The following is a 21854-nucleotide window of genomic DNA, read 5'->3' as shown; positions in this document are numbered from 1 at the left end:
CCCAAAGGTGGTGTTCGGATCACCACTGACCTCTCCAAGCTCAACAGCCAGGTGTCTCGTCCTGCGCACCCTTCTCCCACGCCCTTTGCAGCTATAAGCAGTGTGAACCCGAAGGCGAGCTTCTTCACAACGATGGACGCCCTGTGTGGATACTGGCAGATAGAGCTTGCCGAAGAAGACTGACCACTTACAACTTTCATTACCCCGCATGGACGTTACAGTTATTGCCGTGGCCCCATGGGATTCGCCGCTACAGGAGATGCTTTCTGCCTTCGAGGTGATATGGCTCTACAAGGTCTGGCAAGCTGCGTGAAAGTGGTCGACGACATACTCGTGTACGATGAGGATTACATGGACCACCTCTGCCGTATCTACGAGGTACTCAACAGGTGCTGGAAGCACGGCATCACCCTAAATGCCGACAAGTTTGTTCTGGCCAGCTCTTCAGTGGACTTTTGTGGGTACACCCTCTCAGGGAATGGTATTGCAGCTGATCCGGAGAAGGTCCGCGCCATCACGGATTTTCCCACCCCTGCTAACCTCACCGACTTGAGGTCCTTCATCGGTCTCGTCAACCAGTTAGCAGAGTTTTCGCCGGACATCTCCGCAGTTGCCCAACCACTTCGCCCCCTGATGAGCCCCAAGAGGACATTCCTGTGGACCCCCGACCACGACAAAGCCTTCCAGCAAGTGAAACAGGCCCTGTCTAGTCCACCTGTCCTCGCCACGTTTGACCCAGCCTTGCCGACAGTTCTGCAGACAGATGCCTCACGCTTGTACGGCGTGGGATACGCCCTATTGCAGGATCACGGTGGAGGGCAGTTCCGGCTCGTCCAGTGTGGCTCGCGTTTCCTCTCTGACACCGAGAGCGCTACGCCACTATTGAGTTGGAGCTGTTGGCTGTGGTTTGGGCGATGTCCAAGTGCAGGTTTTACCTCATAGGCCTGCAACACTTTCACCTAGTGACCAACCATCGCCCGCTTGTCCTGATCCTCAACCACTACACGCTGGACGCCGTTGAGAACCCTCGCCTCCAGCGTCTGAAAGAGAAGCTCTCGGCGTACATCTTCACCGCAGTGCGGCGTGCCGGTAAGGAGCTCTGCATCCCTGATGCCTTATCCCGCTCTCCTGTCAACCACCCTACTCCAGAAGACCATGTGCTCGACGCCGACCTCGCTCTTTTCGTCAGGACTGTGGTCACTACACGCCGTCCAATCCCTTCGTTCGGACCTGTCACCAGATGACGACAAGGCAATGGAGGACCTTCGAACAGCGGCCCGAGATGACCCTTCCTATGTCCGACTTGTCGAGTGTGTGAGGAATGGATTCCCTAGCAACCGCTACGACCTTCACAACACCCTGCTCCCATATTGGAAACTCCGCAATGAACTCTACTGCGACGGGGACCTTGTTCTGTACGGAGCACATGTAGTTGTCCCTGCTGCCTCACGTCCCCACGTCTTGGCTCGCCTTCACGACAGTCACCGTGGAGCTGAGGCCACCAAACAACGTGCACGACAGACTGTGTTCTGGCCCGGCATCGACTCCAACATCTCCAATGTTGTCCGTGCGTGCGAGCCCCGCCAAGTATTACAACCCAGCCAGCAGCAGGAACCCTTCATGAGTGACGACAACCCCACCCGCCCCTTTGAGTCTGTGTCGGCCGACTTTTTCTCTGTGTCAGGAAAGTCCTTCCTTGTTATCGTCGACCGTCTCTCTGGTTGGCCAGTTGTCATCAAGTGCGGTAATGACACGACATCTGCCGCCACCATCAGCAAGTTCCGCCACTACTTCCGTGACGTGGGCGTTCCTGTGCGCCTGCGAACCGACGGAGGGCCCCAGTTCACAAGCCGGGACTTTGCTGTGTTCCTTGACCGATGGGGAGTCCGGCATGTGTTGTCATCGCCCCATTACCCGCAGTCCAACGGCCACGCTGAGGCTGCTGTCAAATCCCTGAAGCACCTCATCCTTAAGGTGGCCCCTTCTGGGAATATTAACTGAGAGGCCTTCGACCGGGGTCTTCTTGAACTCCGCAACACACCTAACTACACCGGACGCTCCCCTGCCCAGGTCTTGTATGGACGCCCCCTTCGCTCTTGTGTCCCTGCTCACCCTCAATCCTTCTCCAAGGAGTGGCAGGCCAAGACAGAGGATTGCGATCGCCGAGCTGCCGAACGTGTTCAAGACGTAGTCGCCCGCTACAACGACCACGCCCGTTCTTTCCCCAGGTTGAGTGTTGGCACCCAAGTCCGTGTTCAGGACCCGACCTCCCTACGTTGGGACAAAGTGGGCGTAGTCATGGGTCTCGGTAGGTCACGGGACTACCAGGTGCGGTTACCCAGTGGTCGTGTGTGGTGGAGGAACCGCCGTTTTCTCCGCCCCGTAACAACACCTTCTGCTGACCCCGCCACCAGTGCCCATACCCTTCCCAGTGATCAAATCCCTCGACGCTCAGAATGGATCCAAAAGAACAGGTCCGCTCAAGACTTTGCTATGAGCGTATAGGGGGGGAGGGAGGTGTATGTTTATTATGTATGCTGTATGTATATTATGTATGTGCTCCATTTATATACACTATTTATTCAGCCACATGTCGCCTAAAGGCTAGTTGACCCCCAGACAGAATAAGGAGCGCCACCTCCCTTGTGTACATATCTGTTTATCCAGTAAATAGAACCAACGAAAACTCTACAGGTGTTTGTGTTCGCTCCTGTAGATAGAACTTGATACCCAGAACACATGCAGTTGACATGACATATTCTTTGCATAGCGCATTTGTTCTAATGCCTTCTTCATGTTTTTCATAATTTCCTGCTTGGTTTGGATTGAAATCGCTTTTCTTGATCTCTTAGGCCCCATGCTGGATTCAAACAAGTGATATTTTATGTTTAAACTTGGTGTTTATTCAGGATTATTTTCTTTAAAATAACACTGCACTGTACTATATATTGTCAATATGTAAAAGAAATTTCAAAATGACCAATAATTTGCTTGGAAACACAGAAAAAAAGCATTTAGTTGAAGAGAGTCTCAAGCAAGATGTTACCTCCACTGAAAAGACAGAGAGACTAATGCCTGTATGGTGTGTTGGCAGGCTGGATGGCGCACATGAAACTAGTGACCTTACCTTCAATTATGTTCAATAATTGTTAAAATGACTAAAAAAATCAATATTAAACTTTAAAAATTATTGAATAGTATAAACTTCTTGATATTTACTAAAATAGTAAGTAATTTAAGCCCTAGAACCGATTACTGCATTGGTAGACTAATACTACAGCTGGTTGACCGCCAAGTGTAAGCGAAAACATGTTCAGGTCTGCTCATAAGAAACTCGTTAATCGAGGGATTGCTCGTTAACCGAAGTTAAGAATCTTATGGGAGGTAACTCGTTAACCGAAATCTCGTTAACCGAGGAGCTCATTAACCGAGGGACCACTGTATTGAGATTTTGAAAAAAATTGGTGAGATCAAGATTATGACTTCTGGCTGATTAGGATTTTTGGCTGAAAACACCTTTTCTCTCAGATTTGAAATTTAAGTGTCTAACTACTTAAGTACATCTAGACTAACACATAAACACCAAAAAGTGACCTTGAAAAACCAGGGTGGGTAAAAAACATATTAAAAAAATAAATACATACAAAAATAAATAAATAAATAACCCCCAAAGCCATGTTTTTTGTTGTTGTTTTATTGCTATTAAACCTGTCACCACCACAGTAAGATAAACTAGAAGAGAGAGAGAAAGAGAGGGATAACCACAATTAGATAAACTAGGCGAGAGAGAGAGAGAGGGTGAAATAAGAGATATAGTGTTGACAACGAATTTGCTGACGAATCTGCTGAGGTGTTTCAATATGAAACAGATGGCCCTCGCCTCCAGGCTGAGATTGCCCTCGAGGGTAGTCTACCAATTTCTACAGGACAGACAACACGTTGGTTCAGACCACTAGACCCTAAAACGTGAATGATCGTGAAGTATTAGAATCTGCTAAGAAACTCTAAATAACTTTAATAAGTATATTTGTGTACTGTAATTTGATCATATTATACAAATTGTCTCCAGTATCAATAGTTAAAACATGTGAGTTATATTTAAGATGTTAACAGGCTATGTACTGTATATTGATTGTATTATTCATACTATGTGTCCTGAGATAACAGCATTTGTTATATGAGAATTGTTCTTTGACAGGTTTTGACCGAATTATATGGTACACGTCAACGTTGAGGGTTTATTTCTCCAGCAACAAGCCAATGACGCTCCTATGATCGTTAACAATACCTATATTGGTTTATATAAGTTTAAGTATTTGTAGCCCTTTTTATTATGCTATTAATCATAAACATTACATTCTAGACAACTCAAGAATAATTGATTTTATTTTCCACCTCAAAAAACCACTGTGCAAAGGGCCAAATATGAAAAACACAAGCTTTGATCAGTCATCCAAACTCATCTTACATGCTTAAAGGCAAAAACTAAGTTTAAGTTCACATTAATGCATGGAAAAAGCTACTCAACTTTTACAGCTGAATGCTTTACAGAATTCATTGAGAGAGAGGGAGAGAGAGAGAGAGACACTTGGCTCCCCCGGACCCATATAATAAGTCAGGCGCCCCGCATCGTATACAGCTTTCATTTTTTATGCATTTCGAAGCTAAAGGACAGTACTTGCAGATGGTAGGTAGCACATCATGAAGTAATGTACTGGGTTCTTGCCATGTTAACTTGAAGTAACAAAACTTCCACCCGCTTTAATCGATATCAGAGTGTAGATCCCGCCCGCTGGAGGGGCCGTGACATAGATAGCAGTCGCTCACTGTCATTGGCCGAGACGGGGGAGGAGGCTGTAGGCTGGTCGCTGTGATTGGCCGCCCGCTCCTCTCACTCATTCACTGACAGGATGGGAGCACCTTATGACGCAAAAGCCAAGCCCATAATTACCTGTCTGCCACAAATCGATGTTCTACCCTATTTACAAAGGGCTTTCAACCTTATTTACAGTGTAGTAAGAATATCTTATCAACTACCACCTGGATGGTCACACACACTTGTCAACCCTCAGTGAGATAGGACGTGCCTGAAGGCGCTCTCGGTTTTAGCAGCCAGGCCGAATCTGTTTGGCCCTGCCCACCCCCCCTGGTATACCCCAACGCCCTACCAGCCTTACCACACCAGGATCGATTCAGCAAAACATTCTAGTGATTAGTGAACGAATGATTACGGAGCAGTGTTCCTATAGTGCACTTAAGGAACTTTCTCGGCAAAACATTCTAGCCATCAGTGCAATAAGTGATTACCATACAGTGCTCGATAGTGCACCCCAAGGAAAAGTCAGACAGTGGGCACTTTATCGGTCAACTTTAAAGTGCCAGTGACAAGGACCACCGCGGTGTTTACATATATCGTGAAAACTGTGTCGGCGACCCCAAGCACCGAGGACAAAGTCCACGGTCTTTACAACTGACAAACATTAACAGATGTCTACCAGTGTCAGTGTCCCTCAAAGTGCCGCCAGTGACAAACACTTCCGTCCGCCCACAACAGATTTCAACCGATGGCCACCAATCACTTACTCCCGACGCACTCTGTATCATCTAAAGCGTGGGAACGGTTATCCTGATGGGAGTGTTATCGCGCTACTCAAGTCACTGAAAATATTCCACGCGCGGAGCCGTAGACAAGGCCGTCATGCACATAAGCCCATTAGAACCATAACCTCCACTAGGAAACCGGAGAAACCCACCCCTGACAGACCATACCATCACACTGAAGTTCCACGGATATGGTATGATCTCCCATCTTTACTGCTATCCAACGTCACTTCCCTAGCTAACAAGTTCGACGAGCTGGCAACTACAGTCAGGTCAACCGCCGCGCGCGTGGTTGCCATATGTGAGACTTGGCAAATTGTACCTGAAACGTGTCACATTGAAGGATATCAACTCTTTCATCACCTTCGTCCACAAAGACGCGGAGGGGGCGTTGCCCTCTTCTGTCAAGATGACCTACGCCCGTCACGCCTGGATGTTCAAGTCCCAGCAGATGTGGAAGCATTATGGGTACGTGTCGTGCTGCGGGCACACCCACGCAACACTGCTTCCATTATAATCTGTGTGGTATACCATCCGCCTCGATCACCCACCAGAGACACTCTTATCAATCATCTCATCACCACCTCAGACCACCTCAGAGTTAGGTACCCATGTGCCAAGTTAGTATTATGTGGGGATTTAAATGAAATTGACACCACTGATATCCAGGACCAGCTATCACTATCACAAGTCGTGACCTTCCCCACACACGGTCAAAACACCCTTGACCTTATCTTAACTGACTTAGCGGACCAGTACCAACCTCCTCAACCACTGCCTCCTGTCGGGTGTAGCACACACTTATCAGTGCTCTGGTCCCCTGCTGCCACTCCCACTCAAGTACAGAGACCCTACATCAAGACCTACAGGCCGATTACTGACTCTGCAGTACGCCTCTTTGGACAGTGGATAGTTCACTATCCCTGGACTGAAGTACTCAGCGTGGATGACGTGGAAACCAAATGGATAAATTATACCAACACCACCACCGAAGCTCACCACCACTTCTTCCCCGAGAAGTCCGTCAGATCTCACCCAGCTGACTTGCCCTGGATCACACCTCGGATCAAAAGACTTATGCAACAGAGAGACAGAGCATTTCATCTCAATGACCACATCCGCTACAGGTCACTTCGCAACAGAGTCATCCGCGAAATACGCACTGCAAAGAAGTCCCACTACCCAACCAAATTACAACACCTGAAGCAGACCAACATCAGTCAATGGTATGGTAAGCTTAAAGAACTCTGTGGACTAAACAATATGACACACCCCCTCCCCTTCCTTAGCCATCTCACTAATGTTGACGCAGCTGAGCAAACAAATAACCATTTCGCTACTATATGCCAGACGCTCCCACGGCTTGACACAACCACTCTCCCTGCTTACCTACCAGCCCCCCTTCCCACTGACTTAGTAGAGGAATTTGACGTAGCAAAACGCCTGGACAAACTAAAATTAAAACGCTCTACCACCCCCATTGACTTACCAATGAAACTATTCAAGGAGTTCTCCCCGGAGCTTGCTAAACCCCTCTGCTCCATCATCAATGCTTCTCTCAGTCAAGCCAGATGCCCAGCTGACTGGAAGACCTCTTATGTATCACCAGTGCCCAAGTCAACCAGCCCACAATCCTTAAATCAGCTACGACCTATTGCAATCACCCCAATACCCAGCCTAATCTGTGAAAGTTTTGTGTTTGACTGGGCTTATGCTGATATTGCAGGAGTCGTAGACCCTCAGCAATTTGGCAACATGAAAACTTCCTCCACCACTCACTGTCTTGTCAGCTTTCTCGATTACATATACCGCCATCTCGAGAAACGAAAAACGTCTGTAGCTGTCGCCTTCATTGATTTCACTAAAGCGTTCGACCTAGTCGACCACAATATAATCATAAACAAAGCTATTGACCTCGGGCTTCGGAGAAGTCTCATACCATGGCTTACAGACTTCCTCAGTGACCGACGCCAAGCTGTACGCTTCCGAGGGGCTGTCTCCACCTTTCAGTCACTCATCTGTGGCGTCCCCCAAGGCACCAAGATGGGACCACTCTGCTTCCTTATGCTCATCAATGATGCCCTAAGAGAAACCCCTGCTCGCTGGAAATATGTCGACGACTCCACCATTGGGATCAGCGTCAACAATTCCGCTCCCAACTATACCGCCCTTCAGGATTTATTGAACAGTCTCCAAAACTGGGCCACCAACAACCATGTCACCATCAACCATACCAAGACAATGGTTATGCACATCAACCTCTCCTCCGACATTGTCCCACCTCCTTCCATTACCCTAGGTCCGAACACACTCCAGGTTGTAGATTCCACGAAGCTCCTCGGCGTCACCATAGACAACAAACTAAATTGGAAACCACACGTCAGTGAAGTTGTCAAATCCTCCAGTTTCCGTCTCCACCTCCTCCGCCGACTCAAGTCCCTCGGAGTTCCCGCACACGAGCTCCTCAGTGTATACACAACATTCATACTTCCCAAGCTCACCTATGCCTCCCCCACCTGGTCTTCCTCCCTAAATGCCACACAACGTAAACACCTAGAAAAAGTGCAAAAGAGGGCATGCAAGATTATTCTCTCCCCTTCCTACTCCACATATCAAGAAGCGCTCAACACACTGACCCTTTCGACTCTCACTGACCATCACCACGGCCTCATCTGCAAATTTGGTAAGAAGCTTCTACACCATCCCCGACACCGGCCCCTACTACCACCTGAGATCCCCTGTCCGAGAATTGCTGTTCGACACCACAACCGCATCCAGCCCATACGTGCACGAACTGATCGCTATAAGAACAGCCCAGTCCCAACCATTGTAAAAATTATCAATAACATGTAATAAATCAGTGTATTCACTCCCAGTAAACACTGCTCCCTACACTGTCACTATGTTGAAATGAACTGTATTTTGAGCTGATCCCCATCTAAGTTACTATATGTCTTATTTGTGTCACTTATGTCACTTGTATATTATTTGTAATTCGTAACCCATTCCCCAAATATGTAACTGTATATTTTCAGCCTTCTGGCTGCCAAGCTCTTTCAATAAACCGTTAATTATTATTATTATTATTATTATAAAGCACCTTACGATGCGGGATGCCTCACATAATCTGAATACATTTGAATCAGAGGCCCAGAGTTCAACCATAAACAGAATCAGTCACCAGTTATACTGAACAGTGGCAACTTGGCTCCCTTATAATCAGGAATTGAGATGTGTGCAGCCCTGTAAGAAAGCTTATCATCATCACTTTCACAAGTGCATAATAGTTCACATCCATGTCTATACAGGGTACTGAACAACCACAGGGACATAACACATCCCTGTCAAAAGTTTCACTTTCTTTCAGAGAGAGAGAGAGAGAGCACATTTTCCAGAAAATTCCGATAAACATTTCCTGATACCTGGAAAATTCTGGGGATGGTGGAGTTTTTTCCAGGCTTGAGAAGTAAAAATCAGGCCCATTTTTCAGAAAATTTTTCTGGGTATGGGGGGTATTTTTCCTGGTTCAAGAGATTATGTAATGGGAAATTTCTGGAATTTCCAAGAGAATTTTTCCGTTACCCGAAAAATTCCGGGGATGAAGGTTTTTCCGGCTTTGAGAGGAGTCTCGTTACCTGGAAATCTCTCATTCTCGGAAGTGCTCTGCACCAATTGTTCCGGCAAATCGAGATATTACCTCTTAGTAAAAATATTTTGTTAGATTTCAAAATTTGTATGAATAAAATACAGTACTGTACATGTAATATCTCACTATTCTACAAAGGGATTTTGATTTTCCACAACAAACTAAAAATTTTATGCAGTAATTCTAATTACAGTAGGATTTCAAGTTTAACGAGTTTTAGATACGCGATTTTCATTACCAGTTTCGCGAGTCATTGTTGAGTGGACAGCGCGCATTGTCACAGTCTTTTGTTATCCACCGACCCGCCGAGTGTTTTTTGTTTACGGTGTAACGGCAGTTAGTTTGAATAAGCGAGCGGTGCAGTGACCTTGGAATATATAACTCATTGTGCTTACGGTTCGCGAGATTCTTGTTTAACTATGAATGATTCTTGTGCATTAACGATGAGTGAAGTGCGTAATGTAAATGTCGGGAGCGATTCTGGTGGTAATGATGGCTGTAGAGAAGGTCAACAAGGAAAGTCCCAAGCGAAGCGTAACTACTGTAAGGGGGTCAAGAAGAGGAAATACACCCTTGAAATGATACAAGAGATGCTTGAAATGATCAAAAGTGGTGCTCGTACCTGTGAAATTATACGTAGGTTCAATTGCCCCAAATCAACCATACGTTCACTTAAGAAGAACAAGGAAGCCTTAACTGCTTCTGTGAATATATTCTCAAGATTTTCTAGTAGCAGGACGTTCTCCGATACTTCATTACGAAATCTACTGTTAGTTATCACAGAATATTACCTTCACAAGTGGGTGGAAAGAAGAAACCGTGAGCAAGGCGACCTGTCTGGGCCACAGATCAAGCACGTGATTATTATGTTGCAGTTGCACAGAAGAAACGTGTTGACTCTCCACCACCGTTCAACGCTTCTTTTAGTTGGTTGGCTGCCTTTAAGAAGCGTTATGAAGTCAAATTTGCCCACTACCATGGGGAGAGTGCATCAGCTGATGTCATAGCAGCAGAAAAATATCCACCTGTCTTTCAAGCTCTTGTGAAAGAGGGTGGTTATTACCGAGACCAGATCTTCAACTGTGAAGAAACTGGTATTTTCTGGAAGCACTCACCTAGGACCACTTTCATTGTCAAGGATGAAAAACAGGCAAGGGGTGTAAAGACTTCAAAGGACAGGATTACAGTTTTATTCACAGCTAATGCTAGTGGAGATTTTGTGATATGAAACCCCTAATTGTTAACCGTGCTGCCCGTCCTAGAGCCTACCGTCATGCCAATATGTCGCAGTTCAATGTTTATTGGACGTCTAATAAGAAAGCTTGGGTTACAACCTCTTTATGCACGGATTGGTTTGACAAGCACTTTGTTCCTGACGCCCAACAGTAATGCCGGAGAAAGAACATTGACTTCAAAGTGATCGTGGTGATGGATAATGCTCCTGGACACTCCAAGTTTCTAATTGGACACCACCCTAATGTACAAGTTATCTTCCTTCCTCCTAACACCACATCGCTTCTGCAGCCACTTGACCACGAATTCATCAGTAATGTTAAACTGTTCTACTATCAGTCACTCTATAAAGATTTTCGTCAGCCGACAGACTCATTAGTTGAGTTACAACAAATTGAGGCAGAACTCTCTGACAGTGACCAGGATCTACCAGCTAATCAGGAAGAGGAGATGGTAGACGACCCGACTCCTAGCACCTCACCACCCCGCAACCATGAAGTGTTATCAGTTTGTAAATTTTGGAAGAAAAATAATATTAAAAATGCAGTGGACAGAATTGTTGAGGCATGGCGTAAAATTAATGTTGCAGCAGTGCTACACGCATGGAAGCCTTTGTTTGCTAACTCCGAGATAAGTGGGGCAGAGCAGACCGCGGCAAGCGGAGAGAAGCAGTCCATGGTGGCAACACTAATGGACACGGTGGAGGCAGCGCGCTCAGTCCCAGCACCGGGATTTTCGGATGTTCAGGTTAAAGATTTGCAAGAAATCGTTGGTCAAAATCAGCAGCAACCGACAATTGAAGAAATGTTGGAGGATGATGAAGAACAAGAAGAACAGCAACCAATAAAAGAGGATGACGTTAAGCCTGGTGAACCTACAACATGCCAGCTGACCGAGTTTCTCACAAACATCGCACGTCTCAGTGAACAGCTAGAAGAATACGATACCAGGCTTCATCCTCGGAACCTTGTGTGCTCTGCCCTTGATAAGGGTATGGAGGAATATAAGACCTTGTACATGTCCCGTAGTAATGCTCGTCAGCAGGCCCTTATCACTCGGTACCTGTGCAAGGCCCAGCCTGTTCATTTGGCAAACATCGCTTTAGGAGATGATGATATTGAATTGTTGGGTGAGTTACTTGTGGAAGAGCTGCCTCAAGACTTTGAGGGATTTGATGCTGAGGTTAGAGGAGGTGAAGAGGAGGGAGCAGGGAGGAAGCAGTAACCAGCCCTCCCTGCCTTGGAACCCATCAACCAGCCCCGTCAAGCATTTCACTGATTCCATCAAGGTAAGTTATTTTACAGTATGAGTGTATATAAATATTGCTATCAACAATATGTACACTATAATATGTATGAATACAATACAGTAATGTCATTATCTTGGTGGGTTGTAGGTCATTACAGGGGGATTTGGGTGACACAGCAGAACTGATTAGGCTTATTTATATGTATTTCAATGTCTCTCATTTCGCAAAACATGAAATCCTACTGTAATGCCAATGATATACAATCAAGTGAATTCAAGCATATCAGTATGCTTTAAATAAGATACTGTATGTCTTAATGAGCTCAGGTGAAAGAGGTAATACTCACAGGGGCAGTTGGATTCAAAGTTGATAATCATGTGTCTATTTACACTTGTCATCATGGAGAGCAAATCATCATGGCCAGAGTCCCTGTTCAGCACATGCACCAGCGACTGTATGAACCATGACCCATTCGTGGTGTTACGCCATGAAAAATGACCTGAAAATAAACACATATTGAAAAATGTAACTGCAAGTTAGAATTGCATAACTATAGTATGCACACTGGTCTACTGCACAGATTGATCGATTGATTGATTGAGTATAATATCTGACATCACAGACTGTGGCTATTTGACGCTAAAATGAAATTCCTAAGTTAAAACTTTTTATGACTTAGGAATTAATTTCTCTTTGTGTGCTGGAGTTGGCAGGGGAGGGGAGGGGGGGGGTGGAGTGGGGGAACTCAACTGCTGGCTGTTTTCTGTATCCCCTGTGCAGTGAAATAATTGCCAAATGGCAATGCAGTTTTTTATTTTAATTTTATTTATTATAGTATTTACATTTATTCCTCATATTTACTGGGACAGTACAGTATACAGTATATTATTTTATGTACAAAAAATAGCTCCTTCCACACTCAAACCATCCTCTGGGCAATGTAATACAGTTCAGCTGAGCAGCCACCCAGCTGACTCACATCGGAGGAAGGAAGGATCACGGCTGGAATGGTGAGTAGGTGACCAAATTACAGCTCACTGGCTCCACACACAAAAGTTCACTTCCCACACAGTACACACCCATACTCTTCATTTTATAGATTCATACCTGTATTATATTTTCTTTATTTCTAAGCCATATTTGAGTATTGTAATGATTTGATATTTTTTTCTCAAACGAGCACCGACAAGTGATAAACATGCCGAGCTAGAGAGAGATGCTCGCACGAGAATACTACTACTAAAGCATAACGACTGTTCAGGGGGTCCGACGCATATGAGGGGTCACACACTATGGGTACCTGCACTCTACAACCCTATGAAAGTAGCCTCTTATGGTCTCTATCAAGCCCTATTTCCATTACAGTACTTCCCAAGGTCAAAAATCCCCACTTAAAGTGAATTTACTTTAAGAGGCAATTTTCCAGTCACTAATACAGTCTCTCTTTGGTGCTGGTAGGAGGAGTGGGTAGTGTGGGAGGGGACGTCCTCTCCTTCGTGGAGGAAACCGGCCTTCTACACAAGCTTTGTGTTTTATCTATTAATCGTTTAAATGTTTTTACAAAAGTTCTATGCTATTTGTCACTTATGTTTTTTACCTTGAATTATTTGATTTTAGTCTTTTAAGCCTTTACTTTAATTCAGCGACATATGACCTAAGAAGCTGTTGCGTCGCCAAGATGTAATTACCACAATCAATCAACCTAATACAGGTTGAACCTCCCTAATCCGGTACTCTACTGTCCGGCACCTCCCGTCGTACGGCAAAATTTTAGTTTGCTAGACGGCCGCTAGTACCCACCGGCGCTAGTATCCATGGTTCAGCATACCCTTTGTTTACATCTGGTCCTCGTGGAGTTTGGTGCGTTCCTAGGTATTTCAAGTGTTTATGTAATATTTCACTTGTAATTTACCCTTAATATGCCTCCTAAGCATATTTATTTTATTATTTAATTTACTGTACAGATATTTTTTTCTTCTTTCTGGTGAACATCACCAATTTGTGTACCGTAACTATTTTGTAATTTTAAGTGCAGAATGAGAATTATTGTTCATCTATTTTCGTTTATTACAATTATACTGTACAGTAGAGAGTGGATATAACACGAGATATGTTTCCAAGAGAGGCTGCTTTAAACCGAATTCCCACTAAATCAAAGTGTTGTTTAAATGGAATAATTTAGTTTGGTACTTGAGAGAAATACAAAATACAAAAAGGACTGAGTCTACCCAGATGCACCTCAGCCCACCTCCTAGAATAAACAAAACAATGTTTTTTGTAGTATTATGTTAAAACTAACACTCATAATTCAACACAGCTACAATTAAGGGATGCAAAATGGTCTGTTTACTGGCTGGGAAGATGGGGAAGGGGGGGGAGGTGATATGTTTGACAGTTGATGCCAAGGTCTAGTGCTTATTTATGTATCTGTCCTTAAGAGTGACTTTAAGTTTTTCTCTTATAAAATGTCACTGAACTGACATGGGAGAATACAATTAACATTGCTGGAATTCTTATAAGATAATGATTAATTTGAACATAAACATGCTATAGTTCGCATTAGACATACAAATTTTAGTTCTAAATAGGAAACTTAATACAAATGGCAAAATTTTTTATCTCTTGTGCAAAATATATGAGGTTTATATTCAAATTATTTGCTGTCTTGCAAGAATTCCAGCAATACTAATTATATTCTCCTAATTTAGTCTGTGACATTATATAAGATAAAAACTTTAAGCCTAAAACACCCAACCCTGGCTGGGAAGATGGGGTGGAGGGAGGGAGGGGAGGGGAGGGAAGTGACAGTGACAAATTTGACAATTGGTGCCACAGATCTAGTGAAGTATTTATTTGTTAATTTATGTACTTTAGATTGAGTTTATGTTATTTGCTTATAAAATGTCACAGAAGTGACCAGGGAGAATATAATTTACATTGTTGGAATTCTTATAAGATAGTGATTAATATAAATATAAACATGCTATAGTCTGCACAAGACAAAAATTTTAGTAATCATTTAGTGCATGTACAATACAGCTTTGCCCTTAGGACAGCGTAGCGTGCCCAGAGAAACAATAGGTGCAAAATTTTAAATATGATCAATAATACGATGTATTTTACAAAGACCACCTGTGGTTCAGAAAATTTTATAGTACGGCACTGGTCAGGTCCAAAGGGTGCCGGATTAGGGAGGTTCAACCTGTACTACAGTAGCCTGGAATTTCAAGGACCCCCTGTACTGTACCTGTATTTATATTTCTTGAGGTATAAATGCAAACTATTACATTTTTGTAGTCCCTTATTCAACATACATAATTTTTCACCACATGTCAAACATTGCGACTAGGTCTTGGATGTTACATGTATAAGGATATGCTGTCACTCTTATAATCCCCCCTGTATATGCTCAAGCTCCTGTCTTACTTTGGCCTCCTGACTTGGACAAAGAGGAAAAGGCTATATAAACTTAGTAAGCAAAGTAAAGACAATCTTTCTGAATTTATATGAATAAATTTATGATTTACACAAAATGCATTGTTAAGCCCAACTATCTATAAAATTTCAGCATCTCAATGGTTGGTGTCAGAACTTTTCTGTGCTTACCTGGCACAGTGGACCAGCAAATTAGATAATCAGCTGTGTTGGGTATCTTGTATGCTAAGTAACCTGAGTCAGTCTCATCACTTGGGCGTGAGCGCACCAGTGTTACACCAGCATCTAAACCATCTCCACGGCATGCCTGGAAAAAGAGAGAGAATGGAAACATTAAAGATTATTCCTGAAATCTCATTTCATGGCCTAACCTGGTAGTAGACAGCTCAAGTAGCTATACATGCACACTAAGCTGACAGTCTTGGACCCAAGAAGCCTTGACATTAGTGGCTGGGACTAATCATAACATTTTGTAAATCTTCTAAAGAGCAACAATTGTCCTAGCATGTAGTGGTATACTCATTGTACACCTCCCATGCCACGCCATGGAGGGGGGAAAAAAGGGGGGGAGGGGGGTTGACATCATTTGGTCAGTTTTGTGTCCAAATGTCAGCTTTGAAAATGCCTAAGCTATTGCCCAGATAAGCCAGAATAAATGGGGGGAGGGGGATGTGTATATAAAGGGGTCATTAGAAGCTCAAAATTTATCCCTCTCCTGCAAGTGCCAACATGAAAGATACAACTACACATCGCCTGTTCTCTGGGTTAGCCTAATATTAAGGTCTTCCAGGTTCAACCTCATTCATTTCTGGCACATCTCTACACTTACCCAAAGGTGGAGACAGGGTTCTGAGTGGTCTAACTCTGGGTTTGGCCATAAAATAGAATTTCAGGATCAATCTTTCATTTACAACCAGATGTCCTTCACTATGTATGCCAACTACCTAAGGCCAGCATGACATGGGAGAAGGTGGCAGTAAATTTCCAACTATTAATGTGATACTGTATTCTAACTCAAAAGGAAGTTAACCCGACTTTAAAATAATTTTGAGTTATGGTCAAGGATACTAACCTTAAAATTTCCCAAAGCCGTACATACAGTTCATCATTAGTTTACTTATCCAAACAATGACTCAATAAAGTGCAAGTCAAGGATTAGTTGTTTCTTTGCAGGACAGAATGTGGAATAATACCCCATGGGAAAGCCACAGAAGATGCAAAGCCCTCGAGGAAATGCAATGTACCTATGCTATGCTGTCTAGCCGAGACAATGAGATTGCCTTTGACATTCATATTGGATATAGAAGCTTTAGGAACACATAATACCCTATACATCTCCAGAAAATATTCAAGGTAAAACTTAATCAATGTCCCACCTCCCTTCATATCACATTTTTACATTGCAAATAGTAGGTAGTAGGTAGCAGGCAGCTATCAAACAGGGAGGTACTACCGCCTGGGAAGATATTGGAAGCATAATGTGTTGTCTAATGGTAGACCCTGCTGCCATATGGCATCACGAATATTGTGACCAAGTCCCAGGTTGCTGATCTGTCTTTCTGCCTCATTTACACACAATTGCAGGATCTCAATTGTTTCTCTTACTATTGACAAGACAACATACTATATATATAGCATTTCTCACTATTGATTATTGTTTTTCTTTTCTTTATTATCATTATTACAATGTTGTTATTATTATTATTATTTTATTTTACTTTTTATTATAAATTTTATTTACTATGAATCACTATTATTATTAAATTTTCGACCCCCAGGCCCCGATGTGGGTCAGTGACCTGTGCCCGGGTGGGCTAATCCCCATAAAAAAAAAAAGACATTAATGTAAACAAAGTTCCTTTGTGCTTAGAATATTGATGGGTTTCCATTTTATTAATCATGAAATCCTGTTACCTTTTTGTGACTATATACTGCACAGTAGAGCATGAATGACAAATGGAAGTAAATGCACGAATAAGAAATGGTGAATATGTACAAATAAAACAAGAGGGATAGACAACGGGTAAGATGAAAGATATTTGTATGAGATAATATATGAAGATGTAACTGAAACACAATGTTTTTCTGATTATTTACAAGATGAATCTTAATATTTAGTTGGAAAGACATGTTGATTATGGATAGAAGGTGAAAGGTGTTGGAAGGTGAGCAGAATAAAACATGCAGGATGGAACAAAGATGTAAGAACCTTTATCAATTTTTTCAACCTACCATAACAAGTTTGTCTTGCTCTTACAAGAAGGCCCAACTGTATGTCAAGATATATAGTAATCTTTGTGTTCATATTCATAATAGGCCAACATGAACCACTCAGTGTTAAGGTAGTTACTCATCATGACATGCAAAAGTATTTTACATACATGTCAGTCTTACCTGTATGAAAAACAGCTTTGGTTTCCCTGCAAGTGTCTTACACTGATCTCCATGAAAGCTTTCAAACAGGAAATCAGCCTTGAAATGGGCATCTCTACCCCACAAGATGTCTTGTTCACCATGTGACATGAAAACTACAGCCACCATATCACTATCAGCATGATCCGTACCAAAGGCCACTGGAGAAAAAGGAATGCACGAGGAAATAAATCTAATAAGATATTTGAGAGTAAAAAGAACTCTGATTTAAGGAATCCATCACTAATTGAATCTAACAAGTTATGTGACAGTAGACACAATACACTCAAACCATTCTAATTCCACAACTTTGTGGATCTACTCCTGTTGCATTACCCAAAGGGTTATTTGCCCCTAAACAAATACAATAATATCTCCGTTAGCCGGAATTCCTCTTAACCGGAACTATCCGAAAGTCGAAATTGAAATTTTCTCGGAAAATCGTTCTCAAAGCCAGAATGTTCTGGAAAATTCCAGCTTTGGGAAAAATTTTCTAAGGGGTATAATTTCTGGAAAATTCTGAGAAAATTTTCCCAGTACTCAGAAAATTCCGAGGATGGGGGACATTTTTTTTCGGGTGTGAGGTGAAAATCAGGCGCATTTTCCAGAAAATCCAAATTTTTTTCCGGTACCCGGAAATTTCCAGGGATGGGGGGATATTTTTCCAGGTTCAAGAGATGATGTAATGTGCAATTTCTGAAACTTCTGAGAACATTTTTCCGTTACTCAGAAAATTTCGGGAATGAGGGATTTTTTTTCCGACTTTCAGAGATGGTATACAGGGACTCCCAAATTCACTGGGATTAGGTTCTCAAAATGGTCGCGAATCACCAAATACGCGGACGGGGGTTGAGGGGAGGGGAGTTGTTACATTTTTGCTTGTGAATAAACAGTGGTCCCTCAATTAAAGAGTGGTTCAATTTACGAGATTTCTATTAACGAATTAGCTCCCATAAGGATTTTCAGTTCTATTAACGAGTACAACTTCTATTAATGACAGCCTTACGAGAAACACACTTTGATGCACACATCAGCTGATCGGCTAGTCTGCCAATACAGTAATCAGTTCTATGTTTACATTTGTTTCCAGTGTAGTAAATATCGAGAAAGTTGTGCTCTTCAATATTTTTGCATTTTTATTTTAAAATTATTGGTCATGCTTTAATTTAGTTCACATATTGATAATATATACAGTACAGGGAACAGTTTTTGTGTGCACTTCAGCTGATCGAATCGCCCGCCAACGCTTCTCAGTTTAACTTTGTTTACAGTGAAGTAAACATAGAGTTTGTTGGTCTCTTGAATATTTTTGCATTTTTACATTAAAATTATTGGTCATTCTGAAATTTAGTTAACATATTGATAATACAGCCAGTCCTCAACTTACGACGGGGTTAGGGACTGACGACCAGATCATAAATCGAAACTGCGAAAATAATACAGTACATAGAAAATCTAAAATGGGTGTCTCTTTTTCTTCTCATCACCACGATTACAAAAATAAAATAATAATGATAACAGTAATAATAATAACAATAATAATAACAATAATAATAATAATAATAATAAAATAATAACACAGTAATAATAAAATAATACAGTAATAATACAGTCGAGTCTGGATTTACGCAGTGTTTTGTTAAAGTGTTTGGTCATTGCCTTGCCAGAATTATAATGCTTTAATTACACGGTAAATTTGGTCATTTACGCGGGAAGCAGCGCGGGCAGGGTGCGCACAAGGTCGCCCAGTCATCAAAACATTACCGAGTTCTTCACCCGCCACAGCTGGCCCAAGTTAGTGATAGTGAGGATATGGATTTTGAGGGGTTTGACAAAGAGGCCCTGCAAGCCTATGTGGTGGATAGTGATACAATTGATACAAGTGATACAGGTGAGGGCCAATAATCTGCCCTCTGCCTCGGAACCAACTTCCCATCCCCGTGTGCCCAGCCATCTTTTCTACTAACGTAAGTGTTAAAAAACCTAATATTATTGATATTTCTCTTAATTATTAATTGTGTGTGCATACCATCATAAAATTAAGATGTTATTTTGACTACAAGGTACGTATGGTGTCGGAAAAAGTGGAGTTTGGGGGTCGGCCCAGTCTTTATTTCAATTAATCCCATATGTTCTGTTATTTCATTTACGCGTTTCTCGTTTTACGCGGTACTTCACGGGTTCAATTGAGGGCGTAAATGAAGACCCAACTGTAATAAAATAATAATAATAAAGAAATACAGGAATGAAAAAAAGATCAAAAGTGAGAAACACGTCCTAAACCTATGAATTATTATTATTACAAAATTTTTGCCCCCCAGGCCCCCCCAATGTGGGTCGGTGACCTGTGCCCGGGTGGGTTGATCCCTGTAAAAAAAAAAAAAAAAAACCTAACCATTCTGAAATCCGAAAAATTACAAAATTCGAAACACATCTGGCCCCAAGGATTCCGGATAAGGGATTGTCAACCTATCTTCAATTATTTTTTATTTATTGTTGTACAGTATACTGTACAGTACAGTACTGTATTTAGTTTATATTTAAGGTTTTGTTAATTCTATTACCGGTACACAGTACTTTGTATGTACTTTTTCTTTGAGTTAGAACCAATTACCCAATATCCCATTGAAATAATAGATTCAGTTAACAACCGACTTTGTGGAACCAATTGTGCTCGTTAATCAAGGGAACACTGTATTCCCTGTGTGTTTGCCCTTAGGAAAATTATGTCTTTTACCTGTAGTATTGTAAATGTATGCGTGTGTGTAGATACACACACACACACACACAACACATACAAATAAATAATAATGGAAAAATACTCAAATAATCAGAAACAGATTCATTAAAAATGTGAGTCTACCCTCAAGTCCGTGCTCTATTAATAAAGTAGTAGAGCACGAACTTGAGGGTAGACTTACATTTTTTATAAAATTCTTTCTGATTATTTGTGAGAGGATTTTCCCATAATTATTTATAAGTATGTGTTTTGTGTGTGTGTCTACACACAGGTAAAGGAAATTACTTTTTCTAGAAAGAATGGTTCCCTGTCCCAGCCGCAAAAATGCCAGCAACTTTAAAAGTACCCATAGACATTTTTTGGTACATCCAGGGTGTCATCCGCGAATAACCGAGAACCGCAAAGTAAAAATCCCCCAACTTAGGGGACATACTGTAATGCACAATTTCTGGAACTTCTAGGAACATTTTTCCATTGCCCAAAAAATTCTGGGGATGAGGAATTTTTCTCCAGCTTTGAGAGCCGACTTGTTACCTGGAAATCTCTCATTCCCACTAGTGTTCTGCACCAATTGTTCCGGCTAATGGAGAATTCACTGTACAGCATGCCCTTCAAATTTGCGGATTTTTAATTCGCTGACCTTGATTATTCACGGTTGACACCCTGGATGTACCCAAGAATGTCTAAGGGTAGTTTTAAAGTTGTTGGCATTTTTGTGGCAGGGACAGGGAGCCATTCATTCAAAAGACAGTAATTTCCTTTACTTGCATTGTACTGTATATGTGTGTGTGTGTGTGTGTGTGTGTGTGTGTAGACACACACACACAAAACACATACAAATAAATAATAATGGGGAAATCCTCTCACAAATTATCAGAAACAAGTGTATTAAAAATGTTGAGCTTACCCTCAAGTCCACTCCGTGCTTTGTTATTAATATAGCATGGAGTTGACTTGAGGGTAGACTCAATATTTTTAATAAAGTTGTTTTTTATTATTCATGAGAGAAATTGTCCATTATTATTTATTTGTATGTGTTTTGTGTGTGTGTGTGTGTGTGTTCACATATACGTACTATACAATACAGCTACAGGTACAAGAAATAATTGTCCTTAGGGCAAACACAAAAAGGAATATACATTTCTTTGTACAGGTTGTACCTCTCTCGTCTGGCATTCTGTGGTCCGGAACGATTTTAGTTTGTCCAATAGGTAGATAGGCAGGTTTTTTTTTTTTTTTTTTAACTTATCTGAATTATTATTACAGGAGTATTAAATTTTTGCTCCTCAGGCCCCAATGTGGGTCAGTGACCTATGCCCGGGTGGGCTAATCCCCTTAAAAAACAAAAAAAAACAAAGCCGCATTAAGGTTTGTTTACATCCAGCAGTTCAGCTGCTCTCTCTCTCTCTGCTTGTCTATACAGAGTACAACATTTAACCCTTCAATATATATGAGCAGTAAATATGTGTTGCTTTCATATTCTTATGTAGAGTAATGACGATATGTTTTCACATGTGCGCATTTACATACGCGCAGTC

At 42.2% G+C, this 21854-nt stretch overlaps 1 protein-coding gene across 2 annotated transcripts in view; it reads right to left on the bottom strand.

The window, feature by feature from the left end:
* Positions 1–21854, bottom strand: part of LOC121860633 (caspase-1-like) — an 87964-nt gene that overhangs the window by 53744 nt on the left and 12366 nt on the right. For both annotated transcript variants that reach the window (XM_042357893.1, XM_042357894.1), the window contains exons 5-7: positions 17559–17737; positions 15336–15471; positions 12076–12228 (exon numbers count right to left, since the gene is read on the bottom strand). In XM_042357893.1, the coding sequence (XP_042213827.1) occupies positions 12076–12228; positions 15336–15471; positions 17559–17737 (468 nt within the window). The remainder of the gene's footprint in view (positions 1–12075; positions 12229–15335; positions 15472–17558; positions 17738–21854) is intronic.

Source organism: Homarus americanus, unplaced genomic scaffold (assembly GCF_018991925.1).
Source record: "Homarus americanus isolate GMGI-L3 unplaced genomic scaffold, GMGI_Hamer_2.0 scaffold11150, whole genome shotgun sequence".
NCBI lineage: Eukaryota > Metazoa > Arthropoda > Malacostraca > Decapoda > Nephropidae > Homarus > Homarus americanus.
The sequence above is the reverse complement of the archived record's forward strand: the minus strand, read 5'-3'. Positions and strand labels throughout refer to the sequence as shown.